General features: G+C 46.4%; 1 protein-coding gene across 5 annotated transcripts in view; it reads right to left on the bottom strand.

Moving 5' to 3' along the window:
- Nucleotides 1–506: 506 nt before the first annotated feature.
- Nucleotides 507–12048, bottom strand: part of KCNN3 (potassium channel, calcium activated intermediate/small conductance subfamily N alpha, member 3) — a 177343-nt gene continuing 165801 nt past the window's right edge. For 4 of the 5 annotated variants that reach the window (XM_011928233.1, XM_011928232.1, XM_011928235.1 and 1 more), the window contains 2 exons: nucleotides 10197–10266; nucleotides 5697–6020 (listed from right to left, as the gene is read on the bottom strand). In XM_011928233.1, coding sequence (XP_011783623.1) covers nucleotides 5724–6020; nucleotides 10197–10266 — 367 coding nt within the window. In that variant the 3' untranslated portion in view covers nucleotides 5697–5723. Of the gene's footprint in view, nucleotides 722–5423; nucleotides 5529–5696; nucleotides 6021–10196; nucleotides 10267–12048 lie in introns of those variants that run through there. The other variant, XM_011928234.1, reaches the window with a different exon arrangement.

Consider the following 12048-nt stretch of genomic DNA (forward strand, 5'->3'; position numbering starts at 1 on the left):
TGGCAATCACTAACAGTGATGTGTACTCAGAAACAGTCATTGGGAGAGCAGGCTGACAGTCGACCTGCTAAACACTAGTTTGATACAAAATGTTAATTGAAAGTTACAATATATTTTATAATATATCAATATATTTCATATTTAAAATAAACTGTTATGCTTTCTCCTATCATTAAAAAATAGCAAGCAGTACAGAGGCAAGATGCAAATTCATATTAAAGCTCATCTGATTCTGAATATAAACACTTCAGTTTCTGAGCTTGCCATGAAAATGTTTCCTCCATTAACATCCTGTCATTCTCTTTTGTTGTTCTCGTGGCCAGTGCAGAATGGAGAGTCTGGGACCAAAATTGAGTTGTTGCGCCATTAAAAAACGTATCTGATGAAGGTGGATCAGTCTTGGTTCAGATTCAAAAACTGAGACAATATGACACAGCTAGAGAATGTTGTTTATTCCTCGTCCTTCTTGTGTGAAGCTGGACGTTGGCTGCTTCGATCCGATTCAGATATATATTTGTACTTTTTCTTTTTGGCTATAAATGTCAACATCTCTTTGGGATCCTAACTGCAGATTGGTGTTGAATTTTGTGCTTTTCCTCCACCAGTTTGGTTGGTCACGATGTCTCTTTTGCTTGTTTCAACACATAGCCCAGGCCCAAGATTACAGCTTCCAGGATACATTTTTCAGGTGTGTAAACAACTGTCACAGGGCACTTGGCACCTAGATTTGGAGGTCATATGTTGAAGATTTGACAATGGTTTTGTTCAGAGGGAACTCCAGTTCATGTTTGGGTGTTTCCAGTAATGGTGTAAGACAAAAAGATCACAGTTATATTTCTTCTATCTGTATATATGTATATACCATTGCGCTGAGTACTTTTTAATAAGCTGTGGTCTGTTTCAATAAAAATCTACATATTACTTGTTTAACAGGAGTTTAACGTTAATTTCTATTCATGCAGCCTGACACAAGCTTTCTACTACCACAAGCAGACAGTTACTATTGCTATCCCTGTTATCTCCTTTCTCGGTGGTGTTAATGATCCCATTTCCCTAATGTTGATTTTGGCGGCAGTAGAGAAGGAAAGGATACTGTCTGGGACGTCATCAAGCCCACTAACTGCAAGGGGAGAGAAGGGGCTGTTCGTGCCTACCGGGAAGTCACCAGATAGCTGTCTAAGGTACTGAAATCAAACCCTGCAGAGTCAATAGGGATCCTTCATCTGCTTCTAGCAACTCTCGGGGAAGAAGAATGAATGTAGAAAACTGGGGACATATTTTAGGATTTAAAAACAGTAACTTAAAAAGAGTAGTAACCTACTGGTAGTGCAATGACTTCACAGTATCTCAGTTGTGATACTGTGATGGGAGCAACACCATTTGTCCTGGGATGAAACACTGATTCTTAATTTGGAGTGTACTGTTTGTTAAGTTGCACTCTGGAGGAGGAGGAAGGTTCTGGAACTACGTGCTAATCCCATATTTCTCCCTGCTGATTTTACCACTATTTAATATGCACTAATTACTTTTTGGTAACAACTGATTGCATTCAAACATAACATCGAGGTGTGAACTAGACACAATCAGTCTGGGCGGCTGTTGATGACAAAGGTGATTTCATTTGTTCTGTATTGAATACTTTGTACTTAAGAATATTAACTATTCTCTTCGTTTTAAGTACAGAGAAATTGATGTATGAGGTGCTTATATGAACTGGCCAAAGATGTGGATCCAGTCTTAGATTTTTATTTATTCTGATTTTGTATGACTAGGTTTCTTCTTTTCCATGATTGTTTATTCACAAGGAAATTATAAAAATTTAAGGGGGAAATCCCCCAATATATTAAAATCATTACTTCTTCAATGCTCTTCCTTCTTGGCTTTTAATAATAAAAATAGCTTGTATATGCTCAGCGCTTGGAATTTACTTTCGCGTGCATTTTCTATGTCTCCTAATTCACAAGATTGTTGTTCTACCACTGGCCCCTGCTGAGGTCGGTCAGTGGTGACTTGGGGCCTTCCCCCTCTTGTTCTTTTGGATTGTATTAAGCACTTCTAGAGACATGATATCATGAAGTTACGTATTAGGAAGATGGCAAGAGCAGTTTGTAGACACTTTATGACAATTTATTATGATGATCATATATATGTGGCCTTTGATCCAAAGGTGAAGACTTTTATTTGGACTTCAATCTAAGGAGGAGTGAGTCCCTAGTCTGGTGTAATTTACCAACTAATGCTATGTCCTGAAATTCCACTGAGATTAGTGGTCTTAAAGTATCACAGTACATCCCTGACTTTACAGTACATGAAGCTATAATATGGCTTAAGCAATGGCGGGGGTGGGGGTGGCTCCATATTTCTAATTCAAGTGTCTAGATATTTTAGGGAATATTAGAGTGATTTTACCTGTCACTGAGTTGTCAGAAAGATTATAGTAGGGAATCTGCCATTGGGTCAGTCCTCTAGGAGTGGGCAGATCTTGATCGGTACAGTATTGGAGTGAGGTTACCATAATGAATAGTTCTTACATATAGCTGATTTTTTTTTCGAGATGGAGTCTTGCTCAGTCACCCAGGCTGGAGTGCAATGGCACGATCTCGGCTCACTGCAACCTCCTTCCCCGGGGTTCAAGTGATTCTCCTGCCACAGCCTCCCAAGTAGCTGGGATTACATGTGCCCACCACCACACCCAGCTAATTTTTGTATTTTTAGTAGAGATGGGTTTTTGCTGGTCTTCAACTCCTGACCTCAGGTGATCCTCTCACCTTGCCCAAAGTCCTGGGATTACAGGCGTGAGCCACCACACCTGGCTATGTATACCCAGTTCTTGAGCAGATAATTAAATCTCCTCCACCACAAAATGTGAAAATAAGGTACAAGAAGGCATGACATGAGAATCCACCTGCCCCTTTTCCCATCTGACTGTGACGCTAAGGTGTGGTGGAATTAGCCAAAAGATGTAGGAAGAAAACTTGAGTGAGCTACACCCAGAATAATTAATACTTAAGTCATCAAGGGTTGATTGTACTTGTAGGAGAACAGATAACTTTCCCACATAAAGCTGAAATGCTAGTACAGAGAAATAGCCTTCCATTTGCTATTACAGGATCAATGTGCAGGTTCGATCACTTTTTTTTGGAAGCATAAGTATTCTTTTGCCAAGAATAAAAATCACGTATAGCTATTGCACTACCAATAGGTCAATTCATGCTACAAATGTCCATGTGTTTCTAGGATGCCAGTGGCTACTGCTACCAGAAATAACTCCAATCACTCCCTTGGCTAGTGTTGCTAGTTTGGTCTTTAGGGTTTAGCTAAGTAAGAGCATCAATGATGGGTTAAAGAAGAATTATTTGCAGACCACAATGAATAAATCACAGTCGATGCGCACTTTTGGCCAGGAAGAATGGCAGTGGAATCTTGCATGTCATTTGGTTGAAATTAAGACTAAATCTCTATATGTGCACACACCCACACTCACACCCCCACACACACATATCACAGGGTTACAGCAGAATGAAAACAGTGAATAGGAATCACTAGTTGAAGGCTGCAGGTTTAAATAATCAGGACTGGCACACTCAGATCAGCCCACCAGTGGTCTTCACTTTGTGAAATGGAACTAATGCCACAAGGACTGCATGGTTATTTCATCTGTTTACACATCTGCTTATATGTTCAGCTGAACTGTCACTGAAAACAAGAGCACCATTCTTGGGACATAAAACGAGGAGGGGAAACGTTCAGATAATCAACAGTTAAAAGAACAAGTAAAAAAATAAGCCAACAGCAGGTGTGGCATCTCTGGTACGCAAAACAACTAATGAAAGTGTTCAAAGGAATTATCAAGGCAAGCCATTAAGACTATAAACCATCAAAGGAGCAGCAGCAATATAGCAAGAGACGGAAGAAGAGGGTGAGCAACAGACTAGATCTTCCTGAAAGAGTGGCCTTGGCTCGACAGTTGTCTACCTTGTGCTGTCCTTAAAAGAACAGGCCCAGTGCTACAGAAGAAAAATCTCCGTGCCAAGCCACTGCCTTCAGAATGGTGATGATGTCTTCTTACAAAGGTAAACCCAAGATGACAACCACAAGCAAAAAAAACACTCTTTTGTTTTACCTTCAACAGATGAAATAGTCCATACAGTGCCATTCAATTTCTCATAGGCAGAAACCAAAGACCTCAGAATGAGAAAGTGATGGTTTTCACGTCACAAATGTTACATGTGGTCAGATTATGGAGCATTGAAAACATTTTTCAGTGCCTCTCGCTACACCTAATCTTGATGTTTCTGAAGTCTCTTGGAGTTTGAGATGTATTGGAATAGTTTTTCGCACCAAGATTAACATGGCACAGTAGGAACAGTCTACTGACAAATCCATGTCCTCTTACCTTACCCATAAGGTTCCCTAAGGGTTCCCTTCATTCTCACAATATTTCATTTTGAGATGACTTAAGGTCAGGTAGAAGGGACCACATGGGCCACTCTTCATCACTTCTCCTCCTAGCTCAGAGGCTCACAAGTGAGGCACTTGGCCCTTTGGCACTTCTAACATCTGGGGCTGGAAACCTGTTGCTGGATAAATACAGCTCAGCAAATCCCCAAACCATACTTCTATTCACTAAGGTGTTATGGGGTTGCTCCTGTTTGTGCATGTCTGCACACACACGCACAATTTCTTGTCCTCTCCCTCCACACATACAGACATACACCTAGTCATTGTGGTCCATCAAAACACAGCTTGTTTGGATGGAAGAAGAAAACTCTGCAGATGCTGTTATTTTTAGAAGCTTGCTTATCCCTCCTGAATGCCAACAATTTTGGCTTGGCATCCATTTCAAATCAAGCAAGGTGCATATCCAGGACAAAGCAATGTGCATTATGTCTGAAGGGACCCGCATCTTCAGTGAAACTCAGAATGTGGCCAGAACTAGCTAACTACCTGAACTGAAAGCACCCCATGTTCAGATTCAAACCAACTCAGCACACATGTAAGGGGTGCCTATTGTGTGTAGGGTAAGGTGTCAAGTCCTTTTTTATTTGGATTAAGCTCAAATAAGAAAGGACCTGAACCGAATGTGGGATGTGTATGTGTGTACATGTACACGTTTGCAAACACACAGGTTTATGTGGGTATTAATATTGAGTGGAAAATCTGGCTTTTTATTTGTGTCTTTTTTTTTCAGTCTGATTTGGGTATGTCTGTTTTGGCAAGTTGTGGGCAGCTCTCTTTTACTTTTGTCACCCAGAGGCTTCCGTAGACAAAAGGAAAGGAGAGAGGTGTATTCAAAGACCCCCATGGCAAAGAGCCCATCCCCCAAACCTGACACGACCCCCTCTCCCAGGGGACCCCTCTTCTGGACTGGCTTCACTGTTGGCTACTTCAGTGCATCTGACCCCCACCCCCCGCGTGAAGACCTGAGATTGAGCGTGGATTTCTGTTCTCCACCAACTCTGCAGCAAGGGCCCTGCCAGAGGCGTCGCTTCCTGTCATCTCCTCTTCCCGCTCCCAAGTAGAGGCACCTAAACAGAGATTAGATTTCTGGTTTCAAGGCATGTCGGACCAAGCACGCTGAATGAACATGAGTTAGTTAATTAGCTCGGTCTCTCTTCTTTCCGTTTCCTGGTCTGAATGTTCCTTGATGGCAAAGCGACCAGGAGAGAGTTGGTTTGCATCTTAAGACCTATGGGTAATGCTTCTGGAGTGGGGAGATTTATTTAGCAACTGCTTGAACTTGTGTATGGGGTCGGGAAGGAGGTGGAGCTGACCCCAATGGGGCTATCGGAGATTGGGGTGTGGGTGGTGCCCACTGCCACGCTGACACCCCGGGCCTCGATGATGGCAGACAGGAGCTGCTGCTGCTGCTGGCGCAGGGTGTCGGCAATGAGCAGAGGCAGGGAGTTGAAGCTGGCGGTGAGATGCTCCAGCTTCGACTCCAGGCTGCCAATCTGCTTCTCCAGGTCTTCGCTCCGGTCATTGAGTTCCGTGATTAAGTCATACATGACATTCTGCATCTGTGTGGAGAGAGAGGCGAGAGACAGGGAGATGACAGGTCATCACAGAGGAATCTGCAATGGGAGAAATGAAATGCCCTCCACAGTATGACAGGAGCCACTTCCATACCAGTTGATCTGGTCGAGGAAGGATACAGGCTTCTTTCCTGGGGATGGGGAGGCTGAAGTGTGCACATTTGTGTTTTCTTATTACAAAAATAATGAGTATTTTTGACAGCATTTTATTAGAAAATATGCACCGAGAGGGAAAAAAGTGGCCCCTTTTTTTCTTAAATAAAGTGAGTCTCTAAATTGTCTCTTGTTCTCACAGGGCCACAACCTCTCAGCTCACGTGGCTGCTGGCATCTAATGATTCCAGAGAAGACACTGGTGGGGAATGGACAGTGCAGTGGGTGTATAATTAGTAGGCCAGGGCTCAAGTACACATCTGCAGCTCACTAACAGTGTGCCCTCTGCCAGGCGCCTGGCCTCTCTCAATCTCAACTGCCTTATACAATTGGAGTTAATAATAACTATACACAGTTAGGAGTTATTGCACATCTCTCAACCTCTATTTTAACACAGCAGCCAGGAAGCAAAATGAATTAACTCTCAAGCACACTGCTTAGCCAAAGGGGGCTGCCTTGCTAAGGTGTGGCCCTTCCCCTGTCTGATCCACAATGCCTCAGGGTGGGACATCCCTGAAGGGCCACTCTGAAGGGCTGAGGTCTTTGTTGACTGTATCCCAGTTCAAACTCTCCCTCTGACCGATCCTGCTTCCCTCACTCCTTGGCAGGGGTCCTGAGGGTGCTCCTCGCAGAGCTCCCCAGTACCCCTCCTGCACTCAGCACTGACTCTCCGTGTTCCAGGGGTGCCGACCGATTACCAGTGTTCCTTCCCCAACATCTTGTGGCCCCCTTGTTGGTCTGCAGAGTCTCAGTCTATGCAACAGATATTTTTCTCCCCGCAAATCAGCAAATGCCATCTTGGCTGTGTATATCAGACTCAGGAACAAGATTCCCGGGCGTCTTCAGCCTCCCACGTGTCAGGGAGTGAGGGTCCTAGGGCGGCAATGCAGAGGGCCAGGCCGGTGGTTGCTTGGTCGTCCCTGAGGTACTGTGGCTCTTTGGGTTTCTGGTGATCTGCTGGTGACACCCCAATCCTATTTCACCTGAAATTTCAGGTTACGCTAGGAAGACGTGGAAACGATTTATGCCCCAGGGACCAAAGCAGCAGCAAGTAAGGTGAGAGGAAAAAAGAGGAGTAAAAGAAGATGTGAGAAGCTAGAGAAGAATGAAGGGGAGCAGGGATGCAAAATGCAGTGAGGCCTCCCCAGCAGACTCCAGGCCCCACGAGGAAATTCACTGGGGCAGCATAAGGTCACGAGGTGGCATGGAGATGGCCCTGCCCCCATGAGCTCCGCTGTGGCCAGAGCAGGACACCGTGTTGTGGATGTCCTTGGAGGACAGGGTGACTTTAGAAGTGAAAGTACTCCCTTTATTAATCAACATGACAGAACCTCTTCGAGGCGCACATTCTTCCCGGAATGTGCAAAATCACCCCTTTCATTTGACCACAGGGGTACCCTGATGAGCTCTGGACTCAGAGTCCAAGCCTCTGGGTCGTGGCCCCTGCACTGGTGCTCACCAACTGCCTGTCTGTGGGATGGTCACTTTCTTCGTTTGGATCTTGGTTTCCTCATCTATATTGATAATCAGAACTACCATTTGCAAAACCTTTATCGTTTATAAAGCATTTTCACAGATATCATCTTATTCGATCACCTGAGCCTCCGATGGTAGGAATTATTTTTATATTTCAGCTGAAGTAATTGAAGCAATCGGGGAAAGACTCCAAGCCCTCCCAGCTCTGCCAGCCTATAGGACAGCAATTCAATACAGACATAATATGTGGAGGCCACGTGCCATATTCTTAATTTAGAGAGGACCAAAGGGCAGGAGTGGGAAGGCGCTGAGTTAGGAGGCTACAGCACAAAGACAGAAAAGAGAGAGAACACGGCGTTATCATCTCCCCCTGTTCCGTTGCTTGGTGACAGGATGCCAGGGGGAATATGGACCAGTGTGAAGTGTGCTAAGCTGCCGCCAGGACCTTGGGTGAGTCTCCTGGGAGGAAAAGACAAAGACTGGGCGAATGTCAGAGTTCACCTTCTCCCCAGATCTCCCCATGGGGGTTCTGCAGATTTTTTCCCTTAACCCTTTCCTGCACACTCTTTCTTTCCAGGTAACTTGCTCCTGGGTTATTTACAGCTTAGTTCCCCCACCCAATTCATAGGAGTGTCCTTCCAGTTCATTGAGGGGTTCGCTTCACCCAGTCTGCTCTTTGGGCCCCATCTCTCCGAGAGGCCGTGGGTGGCACTGCAGAAATGCAGGTTTGAAAGTTGGGTTTGCCCGATGTCCCCAGGGAACATCAGTCACAGTGTGTCCTGCAAGGTGAGAGGAGAGACAGGAAGCACTGCTACTCATAGAAGAAACATCCTGGGGCATCTCGTTGGGCTATTCCTGAAGCTCACAGGTGGGTCTCTAGCCCTGTTTGCTCCGTATGACCCTCTTCCTGGCCAATGCTGATTGGTTCCAGGGTGGATACATGGCCCAAACTGGCCAATCATTTCTTCTCTTCTGAGAATTTAGAATTAAGACTAGTAGGGGGCCAATTAGTCTTTACCTGTGGCTAAAACTATCATATGTACTCTCTGAATTGGAGCCTGTTACAGTCTGTTGTGGGGACGGGAGGCAGAGAGGGAGAGAGAGGGAGAGGAAGAGAGAGACAGGCAGAGGGAGAGAGAACTGAAGCAGTCACTTGTACAGAAAGAGACAGAAGTGATGGTGAGAGACCTCCTGGTTGTGGGGGCTTCCCAGGTCTGGTTCAAGTCAGTTCCTTCCTGCAGTCTGGCCACATGTCTCCTTTGAGGTTCTGCCTGGAATGAGACTCCTTATATCCTTAGAATAGATTTCTCCATTTTTAAACCTAGTCCCAGCAGGTTTCTGATATTAAAACCAACACACCCAAAAACCTGAGGGAGTTCTCTCCTGCATGCCCACGTTCCACTCCCACCCCAGGCTCCTAGGAACCACCCTGCGCTCCACGTGAACGCCCTCCTCCAAAGGCACACAGGCCCGGAGGCTTCTCCCCAACTGTGCCAAGCCACTTACTCCCCGACTGAAGTCCTCAAAGGTTTAGGAGGCCCTTTCTTTTGTTCAATCCCTTTATTAAACAAGGTGCCTGCACGTGGCCCGAGAACTAGTGATTTCTCTGATTGCACTCTTTTCAAAGGGTGCTTAATGTGCCTGAGGGAGTTTCTCTTGCTTACCCAGGGAATGTGTTCCATTATGATAATTGACATCTGCTGGAATGTTCTGCCAGCCTGGCCCTGGGCTGTATGCTTAATATACAATTCCTATCAAGAGGCAATGAGGAGAGGGGGCTGAGGTGGGGGAAGCCCTTTCTTCAGTGGCACCAACTCTCAGCTCTGCCAGCAGTGTGGCCTTCAGCTCCCTCACCTGGGTGATTTGCAAGAGGACAGAGTTTCTTTACAGTATTTATGGCAGCTCAGGGCGGGAAACAGAGTGACAGAGTGATGGCGAGCCTCACGCCCTAGGGCTCTCAAAGGAGGGTTCTCTTTTTGGGTATCTTCATGTTCCTTGTAGGCTATCTGCCTCTTGAGAAGTAAAGAAATGCACCCCCACACACACACCACTGCCACCAATTTGAGGCCAGAAAAACTGGTTGTTAAGGATTGGAGGATGCACAAAAATGAAGTTCCAAGTATTACAGCAAACCGGTGTGACCTGGGCAGTCAGCATGGCTATCGTTGCCGTCTGGTCCTTCCTAGCGTGCTTCACAGCCATGCAAACTCAAGCCCAACCTCAGGAGCCCCTCAGTGTGCAGCTCATAAAATGACACGGGAAAGGTTCGGTCAGCTCATTAATTCCACGCAAAGACACACCTGAGGGATTTCACTTAAGAAACAAATGCCAAGTTTTAAAAGACCACAAGACATACTGGTAGATTGCAAATGGAACAAACTGGAGCATAGGTATTTTTGAACCAGGCAGAAATTTTTCTTTGCTTGCCTGGTCCTGCTCTGTCCAGTGCGAACCCAGCCAGGACTCACAGGTGAGCCTGAGAAGACTCAGTGTCTGCACATTCTAGGGGATGTCTCCAGACACTGCCACTCACCTTGGAAAGGTCCACCAGGGTGTTGGCTTGGTCACTCAGCTTCCTCTGCTCCATCTTGACGCTCCTCAACCTGTGGGGAAGAGTGATAACAGGCAAGCCCTTCAAGTTCATGCAAAGGCTTAGCCCCACCAGCAGATCCTCCAGCCCTTCCGCTGCCTCTGATTTTGGAACCCAGCATGGGGACCGTGAACCTGGGGAAGAACTGAGGCTTTTACTTTCCAGGGGCTTGTCACATCCCCCCAGAAAGCAAACTGTTGTCCCAACGCATGCTTACCTTCAGTCACTGGTTTCCTGCTATTCCCAGATCATTTCCCTGCCTCTATGCCTGGGCTGCGCCTTCCATCTTGAGTGCCTTATTCTCAATTTTTCAGGGGTTCCCCAAACCTCTCCATCAGAATAAATGTTTTCATCCTTTGCTTTTCCACTTTTAAAAACTCCCCCATTGCCGGGCGCGGTGGCTCAAACCTGTAATCCCAGCACTTTGGGAGGCCAAGACAGGCGGATCACGAGGTCAGGAGATCAAGACCATCCTGGCTAACACGGTGAAACCCCGTCTCTACTAAAAAAAATACAAAAATCTAGCCAGGCAAGGTGGTGGGTGCCTGTAGTCCCAGCTACTCGGGAGGCTGAGGCAGGAGAATGGCGTAAACCCGGGAGGCGGAGCTTACAGTGAGCTGAGATCCGGCCACTGCACTCCAGCCTGGGCGACAGAGCGAGACTCCGTCTCAAAAAAAATAAAAAATAAAACAAATTAAAAAAAATAAAAACTCCCCCATCACAGAAAGCATCAGTCACAGTTTGTTTTGATTGGAGTTGCAATGCATGGGGTGTGTGTGTGTGTGCGCACTGTGTGTGTGTGGTGTGTGTTCTGTGTGTGTGTGGCATGTGTGTGGATTTTGTGTGTGGTTTGTGTGGTGAGTGTGTGTTATGTGTGTTGTGTGTGTGCTGTGTGTGTGGGGGCATGTGGTGTGTGGTTTGTCTGTGTGGTATGGTGCTTGTATGTGTTGTGTGTGGTGTGTGGGGGCGTGTGTGTGATGTGTGTTGTGTGTTGTGTGTATGGGGTGTGTGTGGTGTGTGTCGTATGTGTGGTGTGTGTGTGTGGTGCGTGTAATGTGTGTGGTGTGTGTGGTTTGTGTGTGTGTGGCATGTTTGGTGTGTGGTTTGTGTGTGTGGGTGTGTGTGTGGTTCATGTGTGTGTGTGGGCATGTGTGTGGTGTGTGTATGGGGTGTGTGTGTGGTGTGTGTGGTGAGTCTGTGTTGTGTGTGTTGTGTTTGTGTTGTGTGTGGGGGCATGTGTGTGGTGTGTGTTTGGGGCATGTGGTGTGTGTGCTTTGTATGTGTGTGGCATGTGGTTTGGGTGTGTATGGGTGTGTGTGGTTTGTGTGGTATGTGGGGGCGTGTATGTGTGGTGTGTGTATGGGGTGTGTGGTGTGTGTATGCGGTGTGTGTGTGTGGCTTGTGTGGTTTGTGTGTGCATGGTGTGTTTGGTGTGTGTGTGCTGTGTGTGGTGTGTGGGGGGGCATGTGTGTTGTGGGTGTGGTGTGTAGAGGGTGTGTGTGGTGTGTATGGTGTGTGTAGTGCATTTGATGTGTGGTTTGTGTGTGGTTTGTGTATGTGGTGTGTGTGGTTTGTGTGCTGTGTGTGGTGTGTGTGGTGTGGGTGTGTGTGTAGTGTGTGGTATGTATGTGTGTGGTGTGTGTGTGGTGTTTGTGTGTGTCATATGTGTGGTGTGTGTGTGGCATGGGGTGTGTGGTGTGTGTGAGGTGTGTGTGGGGTGTGTGTGGTGTTTGTGTGTGTTGTATATGGTGTGTGTGATGTGTGGTGTGTGGTGTGTGTGGTGTGTGGTGTGTGT

The sequence above is a fragment of the Colobus angolensis genome, unplaced genomic scaffold (assembly GCF_000951035.1).
Source record: "Colobus angolensis palliatus isolate OR3802 unplaced genomic scaffold, Cang.pa_1.0 Scaffold77, whole genome shotgun sequence".
NCBI lineage: Eukaryota > Metazoa > Chordata > Mammalia > Primates > Cercopithecidae > Colobus > Colobus angolensis.